At 32.4% G+C, this 19254-nt stretch overlaps 1 protein-coding gene across 7 annotated transcripts in view; it reads left to right on the top strand.

The window, feature by feature from the left end:
* The first annotated feature begins 1374 nt into the window (after positions 1–1374).
* The window catches only part of LOC143239831 (uncharacterized), a 55531-nt gene continuing 37651 nt past the window's right edge, over positions 1375–19254 (top strand). For 3 of the 7 annotated variants that reach the window (XM_076481387.1, XM_076481386.1, XM_076481388.1), the window contains exons 1-5: positions 1480–1990; positions 3927–4070; positions 7900–8064; positions 12482–12614; positions 16146–16243. In XM_076481387.1, coding sequence (XP_076337502.1) covers positions 1825–1990; positions 3927–4070; positions 7900–8064; positions 12482–12614; positions 16146–16243 — 706 coding nt within the window. In that variant the 5' untranslated portion in view covers positions 1480–1824. Of the gene's footprint in view, positions 1991–3926; positions 4071–7899; positions 8065–12481; positions 12615–16145; positions 16244–19254 lie in introns of all 7 variants that reach the window. The other 4 variants (XM_076481393.1, XM_076481389.1, XM_076481391.1 and 1 more) reach the window with 4 other exon arrangements.

Raw genomic sequence — 19254 nt, 5'->3', positions numbered from 1 at the left:
CATGCTATGGGGTTCCTTCAACTTTTTTGGTGTAGGTATCCTTCACCGCGTCAATGGTATCATGGAAAAAGAAGAGTACGTTGATATATTAAGCACTTATATCAAGAATAATGCTCGGAACTTGCGGCTTCGACGTCATTGGATCTTCCAGGACGACAATGATCCTAAGCACACATCGAAATATGTGCAATCCTTGTTGCAGAGGGACCATATAAGCGTTCTGGAGTGGCCACTGAAGTCATCCGATCTCAATCCAATTGAAAACGTTTGGCATGAGTTGAAAACCAGGGTTCATTTGCGTCATCCGAATAACTCGCAAGAGTTGGAGGCCTTCTGTAAAGAAGAATGGAAGAAAATACCAGTCGAGTACTCTCAAACGATTATGGAGGGCTTTGAGGAGAGATTGCGCCAAGTAATTCACCTGAAAAACTACACAAGTGACCATTAAAGTAGACGCATGAACACTTTCTGCCCCTCCTATCTTTGGTTATTTGTTTATAAACAGCTTATTTGTCGTTCAATTTACATAAAAAATTATGTAGGTGTGTGTTAGTATGATATTTATATATTATACTTCTATTAGCCTACTCGTGATACTTTTTAAGTTATGAGCAAAAAACACTCGGGACGCAGGGGTACGAACACTTTCTGTCGTAATTATACGTTTGGTTACGACCCAATTTACAGGGTGACCCGTAAGTCCCTACCCATCCATATGTTATTATCTTATATTCAATTACGCACGTATCATAAATTTGTTTCTTTTTTTCAGAGAAATATGGCCGATGTAAGCCCATTTACACTTAAAGAGCGTATTGTGACAAGTATGTGGGTACATAAGCGCAAGAATACTGGTGACAGCATACAGATACACTGGATACATGAGATGTATGGATGGGTAGAGACTTACGGGCTACCCTGTACATTATATAATGAAAACAAAAGGATTTGGCTATGTGGGTGCATACGCTTTGAAATGACCACTGTAGTATACAATCTTGGCTTTAGACAATAAGAAAGGAAATTTAGCGATTACCTTTAAACTGTTTACAAGGATTGCAATTATTAAGGGAAGAATTTCTGGAGAATATAAAAAAACACCTGAAGAATTTTTTTTTTTTTGTAATTACGGACGGTTGGAATCGGGGAGTTATTAATTACTACACTATTAATAGAATGTTGTGTGAAATTATTACATAAATATATTAAGCCATTATATCTGTTCCTTTCTATATTATGTCAAAGTACTTCAAGTTTCGTATGTATATTGTGTCTAGTTTTCTAATTTGATGAACATTTTTTCATTAAAATTGTTAAATAGTATGTCAGAAAAATTATTAGTAATTAATAAGAGGAATAATTATAGGGTTTTAACAATCGCAAAGAACGACTTTATTATTTTATTAGAATATTATGATTTTTATTTGATCTAATGCTATTACATGAAATAAAAAAATATTGTATGCGTTTGTTGTTGGATTACAGGCCTCTAGGGTGAGTTATGTTGACTATTACAACTTATAGTTATAGATACATCTACTGATGGTAGTAAATACTAAAGAACTGTTGAGCTAAGCTATGTAAAAACAGTTCTTTTCCAAGTTAGTTGTTTTGATACGTCAAGTCATTGTTGACGGTCTTATTAACGTTAGTTATAAAATGTTATAATTATAGAGTTAATATAATTTTACTTGTTATGCTGAGATGGAGCCAGTCGATATGTTTTAATAATGAAGGATTAATTATATAGACTAATAGTAATAATATTATTACTATTATTAATAGTAATTTACGTGTTTGTATTATTATAAAAAACCTGCTTTAATGCAGAATCTACAGAGGACACATTATATGAACGTTCGGATGCCATCAGTATTCATCTATTTTTTTAAGTTCGTTTTTATGTGTCTGACATTAGGCTTAACGTTTCTGAGTACCGAGACTGGTGTTAAAGTATGTGGTAGCATTCCATTAATAATCAATTATACAGGTAAGTATGACCTTAAGAAAATACTGTTAAATATAGTGTACAAATCACAGTAATTATCTTTAAAATACTATACTACAGGATAAAGTGTTACTGTGAGTGTGATATAACACTAACAGGTATAGTGAACAGTGTAAAACTTAGGGCTGTTATGCCCATTGTCTCATACAAGTTGCATTCTTATATGTCATCCGTAACTTACAGTATTGATAAACTGTAGCAATTTACGTGTTTCTTGAAAGAGATCTCGCCATCATGTAGTCTTTCCCAATTATTTTTTAACTCGTATTTTTCCTTCATAATTGCTGCTACTATTGTTGCAACTAATTACTAATTACTACTAATAGTAGTAGCAATAATAATGAATGTAATAATAATTATTATCTGATAGATAATGTATCTGTTTAAGGAAAATATAAGGTCCTTAGGGGTGTAAGAAGTGAATTATATCCTCCAGCATTACTCCCATAGAGGAATACATGTCAGGTTTAGTAACAACTTGTCCAGCAGTTAATTACTTATGATTGGACAAAATATAGAAAGAAGAAGAAAGAAGTGCTGCTAAAGCTAATATACCATGTGTAGGAGGACAGATCCAAATGTCAACTTGCATCCTTGTGTCACTCCCCAGGAAGTTTTTAAGAGTAGATACTACCTCTGGTGCCAATTAGTGCAGTGGTTTGCATGTTACAAACACATACACAAATGTTTTTCAACTACTTGCCTGGATTACTGTCATTACATACAAATAGAGAATTTGTATGATTTCTTACTACACTAAGATCTTATGAATATACATTATTTATTTCCCCTGCAATAATATAACATTATACAATGTATTATATTCAAACATATCATTTGCACAAATACTAAATTTACTGTTATTGTGCACAAAATTTTCTGAAACATATGTATATTGTTTTGGATGAGTGTATACACTGGTAACTATACTAATGTTAGTTTTAACCTAATATTAAAAGTGAATGATTATTATAATCACTAATTTTGTGTATACAGCTTAGATTAAGTTAAATTTAGATGTAGGATCCTTCATTTTTAATATTTATTAAGTAAAATAAGATAATCCTTTCTATTTATTTAACATATTAATACCTAATTTGTAATACTACCTTTACTTTTAAGTGTTGATATGAACAATTTTAAACAATCTTTGGTTGATAGTATTAATGTACTAGTGTAATTGATTATGAAAAGTGAAAATTGAAAGTATTCTAATAATAAAAGAAAAAAATAGCTCTACTAGCAGGTTTAGCAGAAATAAAGACTTGTTTTGGGTCCTGCTAATTGCTATAACATTCCTCAAAGTAACCACAAGGTAATCTCCAAGTACCTAACTAAACAATAAAATGATTAAATAAGACACAAAACACAATTTGAGTAATTATATTTTGTTTCCTTGTAGTGAAGCATTTTACAACAAGAAAACGTTTTTGGAATGAAAATAAGGAAAGGTTATTAATGGATTTATATATATATCTAAAACACAAGTAATGTAAAATAACAAAATATGTAACAAAAATAACTCTGTGACAAATAGATAAAACACTTTTTGGAAGTAGAGTATGGTATAGTTGTGACCAAGAATATTTGAACTTGTTTCACATGTGTTTGGGATACTTTGTGATCAGTTTGTGGTATTTTGTTGTAATTAGTACAATCTATTGATTTTGCTATATTCTTGTGAAATCATTTATTCAAGTAAAGAGTGCATTATTTGTTAGTTAACAGTTCTTTCTGTCATTGAAAATGAAACATTAAAAGGTATAATCAAAATGTTTATATAATTCACTTTTTTTGTTTAAAAATAATTAGGAAAGTCAATGAATATAGTATAACTGTTTCATGGTATTAAATTGTAAATAGATAACAGAAACATAGTTTAAGATTATCTTTATCTAATTAAACTGTATTATTTCAGCATCTTTGGAAGTTCATCATCAGTGTAATTCACGACGTGATTGTACTCATCTGAAAGGCTATGTCTGGTGCAACCCTTTTGGTCAAATATGCGAATGTGAGAGAGGAACATTTATGTTAAGTTCAAGCCTTAAGTGTGTTAAAGGTTAGTCTTCATTGTAATTAAGTTGGAAATTTTAATTTTTTGTTTCTAGCTTTTGTTCTGAATTTTAAGTGTTAGCCTAATACAAATCAGCATAAAGTTTGTTTTTACTTTCTAGTGTAGTGTTTTGTGGAATGATCTGTTACTTAAAAATAAATATTAAAAAAGAAATCCTGAATGGTGGATTTTTGTGATGAATGCAGCATTTGTTCAAATTAAATGTTTATGATATCCAAATACAAAGTCTATAACTTCTTACAAATTAGGACTCAAATTACTGATATTAACAAACTAGAATCTAAAATAAGAACCTCCTATCCCTCACTTGTTGAGATATCTCTACATTTACTGAATCAAACAGTGATTTAACCCATCTCTTTACATATGTGAAAATGCTCACATACAACTACTTCTGTCTGTAACATCTGAATAACCAGTCAAAAGCTCAAAATATCCCTTGAATGATTTTCTGAGCCTTTGAAAAATATTTATGGGGAAACCCTTTCTTTTTCTGGCAGATTTTAAATGATAAGGTAAGTTTTAAATGAACTCAAAATTTCATATTTTTTATACCAAATACAGCTTAGTTTGTAAGCTTGATAAATTACAGTAGACTTTTTTTGGTATTGATATGATTTTTGGTTATTTCAAATTGTACACCCAAAACATCTTATTTATTTAGTTTCACATCCTTCATGTGTGAAATTTAATAAGGCTTAGCAACTGGTGGCAAGTAGCAAATGAGTTCAAAGATTGTAACTAGAAGAAATAATTATTTGTTTATTATTCTATGTTTAAGAAAACTAACTGAAGTTTAATAACTTATTTTAAATAGTAATGATATAATTACATATATATTAAAACTGAAACATGACTGTAGTTCACAGGATACTAGCCCACTAAAATGCAGCCAAGAAAAGTTGTGTAAAATCCAGTTTTTATTCTTGAATATAACTTGAATAACATTAACCAAGCATGGCTGAAAGGTCAATATAATAAAAATATATATATACATATAAATGTATAATGACTATTTATTTAGACTAAACATTTATGCTTTCGTGTTATAATTTATCATTCTAGAATGGAAAAAGCATGATTAATATTTCCCTTCTAATTTTTGTGGAGATTATGAAATCAGTCAAATCGAACTAACCCTTAAAGAGATACAGTAGTGAAAGTAACAGATAGAAGTTAGGTGCTTCAGCTACATAGCAGACACAGAATAGCTATTTCTACCTCATCAGCTAAATGACAGATAAGTTCAGTCACACAGAGAAATGTGTGACACTACCCCTTTCTAGTCATAACTGCTATAAGAAACAGTACTGATATCAGCCTCTAGCATACTGAACCTTTTACAGATAAAGCTGTGCACTTCCTTCTTCCTCAGTTATGAATACATTTAGAACATCTTCAAATGCATAACATTTCCTGCAAGTATCAATTTTGTGGCCCCTTCCCCTGGTAGATCAAGAGTAAGAAAGTTACTTTATAACCATAAATATTATGCTTAGGCACCTATGGTGGGTAGAGTACAGATAGCTTATTGTGCAGCTTTGTGCTTTATAACTAATGAACAGACAATCAATTTCATTCTCCATAGAGGGCCATTCCAAATTAGTCCATGTCATTTTTTCAATTCCTGTACTGTTCTTTCAGTTTACTTTCTCTGGGATCTAAACATCCACCCATGTGTTTGCCTGTGTGGTGACCCTTAAAGGGGAGGAGAGGATCCTGATGATTAAGGCATCCAACCCTGACTCACCACTATGGCCTTCAATTCCTGTAGACGGGCAGCCTTGTGGTTGTCTCCCCGAGTCAATCGACTGGTCCATTTGTGCTAGGGTCAACCAAGTACCAGTGTTGGAGATTATCAATAGGGGTTTTGGACATATCTGATGCTGGTGTTTGGGTATAGTGCTCACGAAACCCTGGCATTTTTGCATTGTCCTTGTTTGGCATTATAGTGCATCCCTTGTAGGGCTCCATGGTGGATGGAGTCAGTGAGCAACGAAATATTCCTTTTTTTTATTATGGATCCTCCAAATTGAAACATAAATAAAATAGTGAGAAAACAGTCCATAGGTAAATGACCACATCTTGAAGATTCTGAGCAGCAATCTTCAACATTGTAACACCTGTTGTACCTCATTTTCTTATACTACATTCTCTTTTAGAAAAATCTTTAGGGCAAATATCTCTCTTTTTCATTCAGAAAGGACTAGAGGGACTTGCTGGCTCTCCAAAGTCAGTAAAGAAGTTTCGATCTGGTGACATATTGGTGGAAACATCCACATCTCATCACATTGAACTCCTCTTGCATTCAAAGGCAATTGAGGATATACCTATTAAGGTTACACCTCATACTACTTTGAATTCATCACGAGGAGTTATTGTTGAGAGGGATTGAAGAACATCCGTAAGTCACAGATTCTTGCTGGTTTCTCTACCCAAGGAGTTTCTGCAGTGAGGCGTATCTCCACTCGCAAAGATGGAATTATAGTGCTGACCAATGTCCTCATTTTTACATTTACATCACCACATCCACCTGTCACTATCAAGGCAGGTTATCTTAACTGCAGGATATGGCTATACATTCCAAACTCTCAGATGTTTCCAGTGTCAGCGGTTCGGTCACTTGAAGACTTCATGTCATGGTTCCTTGACATGTGCTCATTGCAGTGGCAAGGACAACGATGCCTATGAATGTGAAACAAACCCTCGTTGTGTGGATTGCAATGGCTCTTACCCATCCTCTTTTCATTCTTGCCCAAAATGGTTGGAAGAAAAAGAGGTGCAGCATTTGAAAACAATTCAAAATATTACTTACCCTGAGACTCGAAAGTTACTGTCCACCACTTCATCTCATACTACACTGCTGTACTTTATTACACTACTACAGTGGGAGTGCAGTCGGATCTCTCTGTGCATCCAAAAGAATTGCTCTCAAACCAAATGAAAAATCTTTTGACCTCCTTGGTTAAGAAAGCTGATGAATCAACTTCAACACCCATATTTGTCCCTAACATACATTCCAGCAAATCCCAATATCCTTTTCCTTTGGTTCTGGATACAGGTATTTCCTTGGGCACATCTTCTCCCTCCCCAAGAAGCAGAAAGAAGCCAGGGAAGGATCCCAAGATTCCTTCAAACTACTGTCCAATTGCTTTGGCGAGCTGTTTCTGTAAGACCTCGGAGAGGATGTTTAATGCTTGTCTTGTTTGGTTGTATTTTATTAATGATCTGAAAATGTGGAGTTGGGTTAGTTTCTTTTTATTTGTCTGAACATTTTTATACATGTCCTACTACATATTTTAATCATTAAAGCCTTCTACAAACACAGAAATGATGATGCACTTTCTGTATTAAATTATTGGATATTACTTATGGGATGATCTGATATGTATAGAGGGTAGATAGGATAGTTTTGGCATCTTCATGTGTTCCAAGCTCTTTTCTATCAAGATGGTTCTGCAAACTTTGGAATAGATGATAATCAGATGGGGCAAAGTCTGGAGGATGTGGAAATTTTTCACAGTCTAGCTCTTCAATCTTTGCAGATGTGCTCCTTGCTATATGTGGCCATACATTATCCTGGCAAAACACAACACCTTTACGATTGGTTAAAGCATACCTCTTTTCTTTCCCTCTCTCTTGCGCGCGCACACACACACACACACACACACACACACACACACACACACACACACACACAGTGAAAAGGTTTTGAAGTGCTATTTTAATGTTTGATAATTGTACTCTCTTTATTAGGTGTTTTATATAAAAAGTGCACATTGTGTATTGTACTGTAATTCACTATCTATTACAGTAGCCAAACTCCATGATATGTGTGAATCACCAGAACAGTGTAAGAAATGGGACCCATTGTCTACATGTACTCTGACCTATGAGTCCAATATCTTATCCTCTGCATGCAAGTGTGACACAAACTCCCAAGAAGAGATTCGTCTTAACAGTACAACATGTGTAATTCGTATGTAGAAATTCTTTATTTCCTTTCTCCTATGTCATTTAATTTTCACTGAACTGGCTAGTAATAATAGGCAAGGAAAAATGGTCTTTTGGTTAAAATACATATGCTTAAATATATTTAGAGCTTTTATGTAATTATAAGTATTTCTTATCGTTTTTAGGACACTTTAGAAGCGTTGGAACTACAATATAACAATTATTGTAAGATTTTCAGAATTTAATAACACAGGACAGTGTATATATCCTGATAAACTGCATATAAATGTACTTTGAATTAAGAATTTGTCTTATTTATGGAGGTGCAAAGAATATCCAGAACAAAACCTTCTGTATATTACCATTGTTTTGTTTAACAAAAATAAAATTCTTTAGGAAAGTATGCCCAGGTGACAGTCTTGTCTAAGATCATTAATGGGATCCTTATGTAATCTTGTGATCAGATCTCATAAAATCTCATTGTGCCAAGGTCTTATAAAGTTCTTTCAGTCATAAAAGTTTTGTAAGAGATCTATAAAGGATTTTGCAATCTTCGTAGCAAGAAATTGAGAAATTACATAATGAAAAAAAATTATGATGTAATAGTTTTTAGACCTGATAAAATATTGCAGGATCTTTGAAAAGTTATTGTTAAGATTTTAGATTTTACTCTCATAGTTAGTATCTCCTTTTTAAAATTATTTAAATTACTTGGTATGTTCTATTCCTTATTATAATTTGTTCTATTTCTTATTCCATTAAGACTTAAGCTTGTTAAGTCAGTCTGGGATTTAACTACAACCATGTTAGTTTTATTACAATATGATTTAATGAGCTTAAAGTTTTCAAAGATAAAAGAAATGAAACTGTTCTACTGAGCTTCAAAGGAAAGCAAAATAATTTACTTAGAGCCACTTCTACCAATATACCAGTAGCTCAAACATATGCAAGAAAATGTATAAACATCTCATAATCAAATTTATTTAGAAAAACATTAGAATATAGGCTATCAATCATGATCACACCTGATGTTTTTATCTCTACAAATAGATGTATCTTTGCTGAAACTATCTGATTAGATGATGATTCTTTTATCACCTCATGTATATTCTCATATGAGATACATCCATCTTTTGCTAAAACTCATAATAGTTTGGTAGAATCAAATAGAGGGAGGCATATGCATCATGAGAGTGTGTTACCCTCTCATTGGTGTTGGGTTGATGCATAATGATTTGCATGAAGAGAGATAGAAGGCCTGTGGCATGAGTAAAAATTCTTCTTACGTGTAGAGGGCAGCAACAATATCTATTTATGGTAAGGAGGTGAGAACTTATCAGAAATACATTGAGTGTAGGAAAAGCGTAACTTTACCTTTTCCAGTTAAAGAAAACTATTGGTTATAATCTTCTTTGATATGGAAACATATATGTGTGCATGCTCAATTTTTTTTTTATATAAGAAGAAAACTTAGACTACATCATTCATTTTTTCCGATTATAGTTATACTGACATAAAGTAAGAAGTAGTTATATGCTGTATCCATCTGAGTGCCTTTATGAGCTGATACCCAGAACAAGCCAAAAGTTGTATTTGTTGTTCTCATCCCTGAAGACAATTTACTGTTAAACATTGTGAATTATACTTGATGCTATAACTATATTTTGTGTATGTGTTATGTTATATATGTTTATTTCTAGGGAAGAGAAGAAATACAAACACAGTACTAATCTGTAAGATCTTGCAGTATGCTTCTGATTACAACTCTAGAGGGGCAAATTATTTCTGTTTTAATCTTAATATAAAATTATCTTGTCAAAATCCTTTTCCAAATGAACAAGATCTTGTAGTTCTTATTTGACTGCAAGATTTATCTGAGTGTATTCAAAACTCTACAAAAAAGTGATGATAAAATCCTGAGATTTGCCCCATCCCACTGTTAGCAGAGAGGCTAGTGAAATAATCAATTATACAGTTTTATATGTTTTTAATTTTCTTTGGTAATATTTATTGATTTTATGCTTCTGATTTTCAGGTTTATTACTCAGTTGATTTGCCCCGTCCCAATTTAGCAGAGAGGCATTAGCAGAGATGCCAACCATTACAATTTGAGCGTAATCATTACAATTTTGGTGTATACATTATGACTGTACGCTCATACAGACAAATAGTACAACTTGTTGCAACTCCTAAATTATTATATATTATATAGGCCTATACAATAAAGTGATAAATTGTTCTTCCAGGGCTTGAAAGGGGTGAAAAGAAAATTTCTGGTGAGATACAACTAAATTTTGATAATAAATAAAGACATAGTCTAAATGGCTACTTGCAATAATCATGTTTGTGCTTGAAATAATAAAAAATATCTGTATCTCTGACATCTACCAATACTTTGAGTGCGATGCTTCTCCACACTGGGTACGTGGGGGAATCCATAGTTACATCATCAGTGCTTATCAGCCAATCATTGCTCGCGTAGATGGGTATTTCTCGTTTTCTAAGCGGCATAGAAACACCAATGTGATCGTTCACAAGATGGAACAAAAAGAAGCCTCATTTACCAGATTGTCTTGTTTCTGGCAAATCTAAAAGGACTAAAACTGTGAATCCAAAATTTAGGAAAGAGTGTAGTGCAAAATAACCGGTCATTGCATCAAAAGTCAGTGAGAGTCATGCGTTTTGTACAGTTTGTCACATTGATTTTTCTGTAGCCATGGTGGGATAAATGATTATTCCAGACATACAAAATCGGCATCTCACCAACAAAATGCTGAGTCAAAAATGATGCAGATAACGACACTTATGAGTAAGAATTCAGAATATGAAAAAGAATTTCAAAAGAATTTTTTTAGCTTTATTTATTAAATACACAAAACACAGTCATAAATGAGCAATCTATAGCAGTAATAAATAATAATAGTTATAATAATTATTAGAGACATTGGTCAAGCCTAGTAGCCACAAATGATAAAAGGCTCTGTCTACAATCATTACACTCAGTCATTTGAAATGGTTGGCATCTCTGCATTAGTAATTTTCTTTGGTAATATTTATTGATTTTATGCTTCTGATTTTCAGGTTTATTGTTCAGTAGTACTATAGTTTTAACTGAAAGAAATACTGCACACAAAAAATTGAAACTTTAAAATTTTAATTAAAATTCATCTTTTAAGTATTAAATTGAATGATGTGATAATAAAATGATTTGTAACTAATGAATGCCCTTTTATTACAGATGGCCCAGTATGGCCAGGTGGTTAAGGCACTCAACACATAATCTGAGGGTCATGGGATCAAATCCCTGTTACACCAAATATCTCGCTCTTTTAACCATGGGGGCATTATAATGTTACGGTCAATCCCACTATTCATTGGTAAAAGAGTAGCCTAAAAGTTGGCAGTGGGTGGTGATGACTAGCTGTCTTCCCTCTGGTCTTACACTCCTAAATTAGGGACGGCTAGCACAGATAGCACTTGTGTAGCTTTATGGGAAATTCAAACAAAACAAACAAATCTATTATTGACTTTAAGTATATAATGAATAGTTATGTTTATATCTATATGCTAACTGACATTTCAACTGATGAATAATAACCATTATTTTAACCAATACACATTGTGCACAGTTTTTTGCATCTAAAGATTTCTTTTTTATTGTAGAATATAACTAATAGCAATATGAGTAATAAAAGAAATTTGTAGCAATGTTTTTATTGATATGTATGTGTAAGTTCATAAATCATACATCAAAGCATCGATAAAAAACAAATACAACCTGCTCTAAATCACTGTTCTAGTAGCTTAGGTAGAGTCATTTTCCCAATCCTAATTATTGTATGTTTGCATACATGTTAAGGGTTTTCTTTCCACTTTTAAATATAATTTGTTTCATGTTTCTAAACCTATAAAAGCTTCAATAAAGTATGCTTTTGGACTTAAATAATGGGATTTGATTACTTTATACCTTTAGTTTTCCTTTTCTTATCTGATTTTGATATAAAATTGGTTGAAAAATTTTGAACATCTGTTTTTTTTTAGAAATTGCTTGTAAATTAAAAGAAAAGCTCCTAATCTAGTCTACCACATCTAAATTAGGGATGGCTAGCAAAGATAACCCTCATGTAGCTTTAAGTAAAATTCAAAACAAACCAAGTCGTGTGACTCTTTCCTGAAATTTTATACATTTTTAAAAACATCTCATTACTATACAAATACACCATGTGAGTGACAGAATGCTATTGAACCTGTGGAGATTATAGACATCAGTGTAAGATTTTTCTCCATATAAAAGATTTAATTAGGATGTAATATTTAAGTATTCAACTATAATCTTATGTAAAGTTGCATATTTTGTATTAGTGTCAAGCTTAGGAATGATTCTGGCATTTAATCAAATAAGTCAGCAGTGTGCTAACAGTTTCAAACTTATTTCATGTTAGACAGATCATTTTTTCCAAAAAATGGGATTCACCAACATTTTGACACCAGAGACTCTGTGCCTATATTGATGGGATGTGTTGCTGCAGGTTTGGCTCTTCTTGCATGCAGTGCTGGAATAGCTCAACTTTTGAGGTGAGATATAACTCTATGCATGACATACTTTTATCAGTAAAAAACTGCTAAAGGTTAAATACCTCTTACAACTAATTCTAATTTTGATGTTGTTAAGAAAGTGTTTTCATAGTTTATATCAGATCTACTACTTAATGTGTAATTATTTTAGCTTTTCAGCAATTAGATGATCTTGTATCATGAAAAGAGTATGTAGATTTAGCTGAATAACAAATATTTTCACTAACAACCAAGTAAAATGTTTTTGTTCCAATTAGGATATGTTTTCTCTTTCAGTTGTTGTTAATGTTGTATTTTTTGTTTTGTTTTTTTAATAACATGGTAAAATATTAGCTAGTGATTAAGAGTTTTTTTAGAAAATTGTTCACTCTTGAACCAAATTCTTCCTAATGATACCAGGATATATTGTGCTATTGTACTTGATTATTCAACTAACAATGTTACAAATCTCAAGTTAATAGCTCACTCTTACACATTAACCACTTTTTCTATCTTTTTTAGAAGTAGTAGTTGTATTATTACTATTAATACCTTAACTTTGAAATTTACAACTTTTTAGGCTAAAACAAGTGTTAAAACTTTAGTTCAATATTGAACTGTACCTTGAAATCTATGCATTAAAAACACTTATAAGAAAAAAAGCTCCATGATTGAATGCTTTGTTTTCCCTTATAATACTTATGGCATTGAGTAAAATAATGGATGAAGGAAATTATCATTTTTGTGAAAGTATTTAATATTTGTCACTAAACAAATGGTGAGTTTAATATTAACTGTAACTCTATAAAAACCATAAACCTTCAAGTGCATTTATTAGTTCACTTACAGATCAAGCAGATTATGTTTATTCCTTATTTTACAGTGTGTGGTACAAACTGTTCATCACTTAACCCTTTCAACACAGCTAATCTTTCAAACACTTCTGCACGAGTCACTGAATTATGTGTAAAAGTTAAACTATTTTGCTGTCAATGTATATGAATGAAATTGATATTATAATGTATGTTATGCTTCAAATTTTTGAGTTATCTAAGTTTTAGTTCCTTTATTTTGATAGAAACCTTAACAAATTTTATAAATTTCAATTTTGTATTGTAGTGTGACCCATGAGCTATGAAACCTCAAATTCCACACTTTCTATCTTGTCTCAGATATGTCAGTTCTGTAAATATATATCTAGATAATTAAGTATGTTAACTTCTTTTATTGACAGGTAAATTTCAAAGTTCTTTGGCTAAATGGAGTAGAAACAATTAATAAATTTTGTCAACTCATGATGGGTGCCACTCCCATATTTCTGAATTTTATAATGTCCAATGCCTTGCAAAAGTATTCAACCTCTACCAATAGTGTCATATTATTGATGAAATGCAAATAATGTAAACAATTATTTTTATTCAAATCCCTAATGATCAGACTTTATGCTGTTGTGTGTGAAGAATGTTTGATATCAGCAAAACCTGCAAAGAAAATATATAAATTGAAATTTGCTGATTGTATTGAGCTCCTAAAGTCAGGACTTAATGAAAGCACCTTTGACAGTAGTTACTGCTGTTAGTCTTTTAGATACATCTCTACCAGCATTGTACAATGGGATGATATAATTTTTGCTCCAATTCTGACAAGTCCATTGAGGATTATTGATGGACTGCAATCTTCAAGTCTTTCCATAAATTTTCTATTGGATTCAAGTCAAGATTTTGACTATGCCTTTCTTTTGGAACCATTCCAATGTGGCTTTGGTTGTGTGTTTTGGGTCATTGTCCTGCTGAAATTTAAATTTTCAACCAAGTTGAAAGTTGAAGATTTTTTGTTGATTCAAGTAAGTTTTTTCTTGAGTTTTCACTTGTACTTTGCACCATTCATCTTTTCCTTAATCCTGACAAGCTTCTTAGTCTCTGCTGATGAGAACTATCTCCATAACATGATGCTACCACTACCATGCTTGATAGATGGGATGGTATTCACTGAGTGATGTGCTATGTAGAGCTTGAGCTAGATGCAATGCTTTGCAGTTTAACCAGAAACTTCAGTTTTCATCTTGTCTGACCACAAAATCTACCATATGTCTGAAGTATCATTTACATACTTTATCACAAACACCATATAAGGTTTATAATTGTTCTTTTTCAGTAATGGCTTCTTTTGTGTTTCTTGCCCCATATACACGAGTTTTATGTAGAGATTGGGATATTGTTCTTGTATGAACATTGACTCCCATCTCATACATAGAACTTTTCAAATCTTTCACAGTCACTGTTGGCTTTACAAGTGGCAACCCCAACCAGTTTTCTGCTTGTCCAGCTGCTTAGTTTGGAAGGGCAGTCTGATCTGGATAGTGACTGAGTGGTATGAAGCACTTAGAGGAACTCTACCATAATCAACAACTTTGAAATTTTCTTGTGACCTTGTGATCTGTACTTCTCTACAACTCTATCCCTGATTTCTTTGTAAAGTTTCTTTGTCTTCATGGTTGGGTTGTTTTAGCTTTCACGTATGTATTATGCATTTACCCTGCAGTCAAGCTAAACCACTTTGATTACACACAGAAGAGACCATTTTGCTAATTTTGTGTATGTATATATGTACATATTTAAAGAAGTAGCCATCTGGTGGGTAAACTGGGATTTCCAACCATTGTTGAATTATCTGCTTGCATTTAAGAAGTTTATAAAGTAAAAATGTAAACTAAAATAGAAGGGAATAGATTATGAAAACATAAAATATATTTGGTAGTGAAAACTAACAGTCTTCAAAATATTGAAAAACATTTTTGCATTTTATGATGGTCATCTTAAGCCCCAGATTTCAGTGTTTTGTTATTCTATTTAGTTGTGCTTAAATGAGTTTTAAAAATTCAGATATTTTAATATAACAAGTCATAATTAACTATTATATCAAACTGCTCAAATTTCAAACCTCAAGAACACTAGATAGTTTTAATTCTAATATAGGTACAGTTCATAAAATATTCTTGATTTTTAAGAGTTTGTTCAACATACAATAATTAGAAAGAGTATGAAATAATATTTTGTGAAATATTAATATGAAAATATTCTATGTGAATGATTTGACTGAACTCAATGAATGTACATGACAATCACATAAAAACAGTTTATTAAAATATACAATGAGAGAATTATTAACAAAGTTAACATTGCTCTAAGTTGATTTAACTGTATTATTTAAAATGTAATGTTGTATTAGAGTAGATGAAAATTACAGTATGAGGTTGCACTGAGAGACTAATACGAGTTCCATTTAGACTGAAAGTCTCAAAATGAGATTTTTTTATAAAAATAATGTTATTCATATGTATGTGATAATAACTAATGAAAATAACTTTTGTAAAAAACCTTCTGAAATGTTGAATTTTAGTTTTAAAACATACTTTTGATTGAAAAAAAATGATGCAGTACATCGACTTATTCTTCTGAGGTTCCTTTGATCAGAGTTAAGAAACAAGTTTGTGATTACAGTGAATTACCGCTTTTAATATTCATATGCAGGTTTTTGCTTTTATTGTTTCAGAAAACGACACCAGCAGTTTCGATCTGGTCCAAGTAATCATGTAGAAGAAACTAATAATCTACAGAGGATATCAATGGTTTCAGCAAGGTCTACACTTCGTAAGTACAGGCAAAGTGTGCTGAATCAGATAACATCTACATAAGATTCCCATTTTTACAGTCAGGAAGTTCTATAAAATTGCACTACTTATAATACTGGCCACCTTAGGCCAAAATCCGATATTATTTGTCTTAATTCATATATTATTTCTTGCGTATTTGGGCAGTTAGCCTTAAAATAAAATGTCTCCATTTCCAACATGCAAAATCATAGACAAAGAAGGAAAAACAACAATATGAATACACTGCAGACTAAAATCTTAAGTCTAATGAACATAAAGAAAAAATATGTAATTTGTAATTTTAGACTCAACAACTTTTTTGAGTGGAGCTTTGAAAGATGAGAATAAGAAAAGGGAAAATAAAAATAAAAACCTTTTTGTGTATTTAATAGGGAAAATGTGAACACTGTGTAATTAGCTTAAATAATAGCTGGTCAAAAGTTCAAGACCATACCCAAAAGAAGTCCTAGAGAGGGTAGGAAATGCCCGACAAGAGGTCTCAGTAGTGAGTTGCACAGCTGTCATTGCAAATAACTTCAAGCATTCGCTTTGCCATGGTTGATATAATTGTTTACAGAAAGCTGGCTGGAATGTTATTCCAAATACTTAAGATGGTTTCATGAAGATCATGCACTATTTGGAATTGACATCCATTTCTGTAGACTTCCCTTGCCATCCACCCCCAAACATTTTCAATGGGGTTCAGTTCGGGTGAACACGCTGGATGATCCAAAAGAATCACGTTATTTGCCATAAAAAATTCCTTTGTCCTGTGGGCATTGTGGATTGCAGCATTGTCCTGCTGAAAGATCCAGTCATTTCCACTCAAGCAAGGGCTTTCAGTCAATAAGGATGCTCTCTCCAACATACCAATGTAGCCAGCTGCTGTTTGATGCCCCTGTATAACCTGAAGCTCCATTGTTCCAATGGAAGGAGAAAGCATCCCAGATCATGATGGAACCTCCTCCACTGTGTTGTGTAGAAAATGTCTCTGGTGGGATATCTTTCTCATGCCAGTAATGTTGGAAACCATCTGGACCATCCAGGTTAAATTTTTTCTCATCAGAGAACAAAACCTTTGTCCACTTTTCTACATTCCATGTTTGGTACTTTTCAGCAAAGTTTAACCAAATTGTTGCATGGTGTGGAAGGAGGCATAGCCTTTGAAGATGTTTACAGTTTCTTAAAGCCTTTCTCTCGTAGATGCCATCTTATTGTTCTTGAGCTGCATTCTGCATCCATAAGGGCCTTAATCTAGTTCAGCAATGGACTGGTGTCTTGCTGGACAATCCATTGAATCCTCCTGCTTAACGCCAGCAAAATTTTCTTGGGCTAATCACTTGAAATTCTCATTCCATATCACTCAGGGTCTTTTAAGAAATTTGCAACTGCAGTTTTACTACACCCAATCTCACCAGCAATGGCACGTTGAGAGAGACTTTGCTTTTGCAGCTCGACAATTCTGCCACATTCAAACTCTGTCAAATTTTTAGCCTTTTCCATGTTTTTACCCAATGTAACACAGGAGATGTCAGTGAGAGATGTTGACAACACTAATGCTTGAACACGAATGACTAAATTTCGTTACGTGCTTACAGATTAATGCTTCGTTTCAGTATGGTCTTAAACTTTTGACCAGCTAGTATTTAAGCTGATTTCATAGTATCACATTTTCCCTATTAAAAGCTAAAAAAGTTTTTTATTTTTAATTTCCCTTTTTTTATTTTCATCTTTCAAAGCTCTACTCAAATAAGTGGTTGAGTCTAACAATGCAAAATGCATATTTTTCTTTATGTTCATTGGCCTTAAGATTTTGGCCAGCAGTGTATATATGTATAGATATGTGTGTGTGTGTGAACAGTAAAATAAATATTGTCTGTGCAATAGATACAAAATTTATAATTGAGGTTAACCTTTGTTCTTATCTATGTCTTGAATTGTTTCAAAATGTTGTAAAAAACGTTGAAATTGGACATTTAAGAAATCTGTAATGAAAAGTATAAACCAGAAAGTAAAATAGTACCATGACAAGGAAAAACATGAACCACTATGGATTGGTAGGTTTAAAATATGCAGGTTATGACATTTTAGTTACATTCAAAATTTAAACTACTATTATTGTCTCATATAAATATACTTGTAATTGAAACATTTTAAATAAATTAAATTTCACTGTTGTATAGATTTAATTTCTTAATTTAAAACAAAGTATTAAAAAAAAGGTTACAATACTAGGGCAAGAAATTCATAGTGTCTGGGGTTGCAGTTACCACCATATTTTTGAAAATGGCCGTGGTTGCTTCAGAGAACTTTTTATATCCATGGCTGCCCTTTCGTTTCTCTTTGGCCATTGTGCTTTCATGATGTGAATTTACATTGCCTACTGCAAAAAAGGGAAAAACCATTTGGGATCACAAACACTGGACTTACAACCTACAGAAAGTACACTGTTATGCATAATATATGATATAAAATGTGCGTTGGTGGGAGTGAAGTTTTTGCTTTGATCCAGCAGTAAAACATTCATGCAGATAGGTAAGTCATACCATACTGCAAGTTCTTAGTAGTAGCAAGCAATTCAACTTGGCACTCAAACAATAAACTCTCAGAGCTTACACAAAGATTCACAGCAAAAGCAATGTGTGACAATCAGAGTCAGCTCATACATACACTTTTCAGAGTGAAGTGAATGATTACAAATACTCCTTGCATTAAACATCCCAAAAAGGAACAAGTTAAGAGGGAGAATACCATAAAATGTTTCTGCAATGGCAAAGTGCCAGAACATTTTTTTTCATCATTAAATATGTACATTCTGAATTTTAGACATGGGATATAGTAGCTAATAGAATGGTTCCAAAGAGTATTTAGAGTACAAACTTTTAGCTCATAGCTCTGCCATCTCTTGACTTGTTTGAGATATTATTACAGTTTTGGACTCGGGAGATCAAATAGTTTCAAGTGATGTATTTGGCCATTAATGAACTCTTATCCTGCCTGAAAGAATTT

The sequence above is a fragment of the Tachypleus tridentatus genome, chromosome 13 (genome assembly GCF_004210375.1).
Source record: "Tachypleus tridentatus isolate NWPU-2018 chromosome 13, ASM421037v1, whole genome shotgun sequence".
In the NCBI taxonomy this organism is placed as follows: domain Eukaryota; kingdom Metazoa; phylum Arthropoda; class Merostomata; order Xiphosura; family Limulidae; genus Tachypleus; species Tachypleus tridentatus.
Note: the sequence above shows the minus strand (reverse complement) of the source record. Positions and strands in the feature narration are given on the sequence as shown.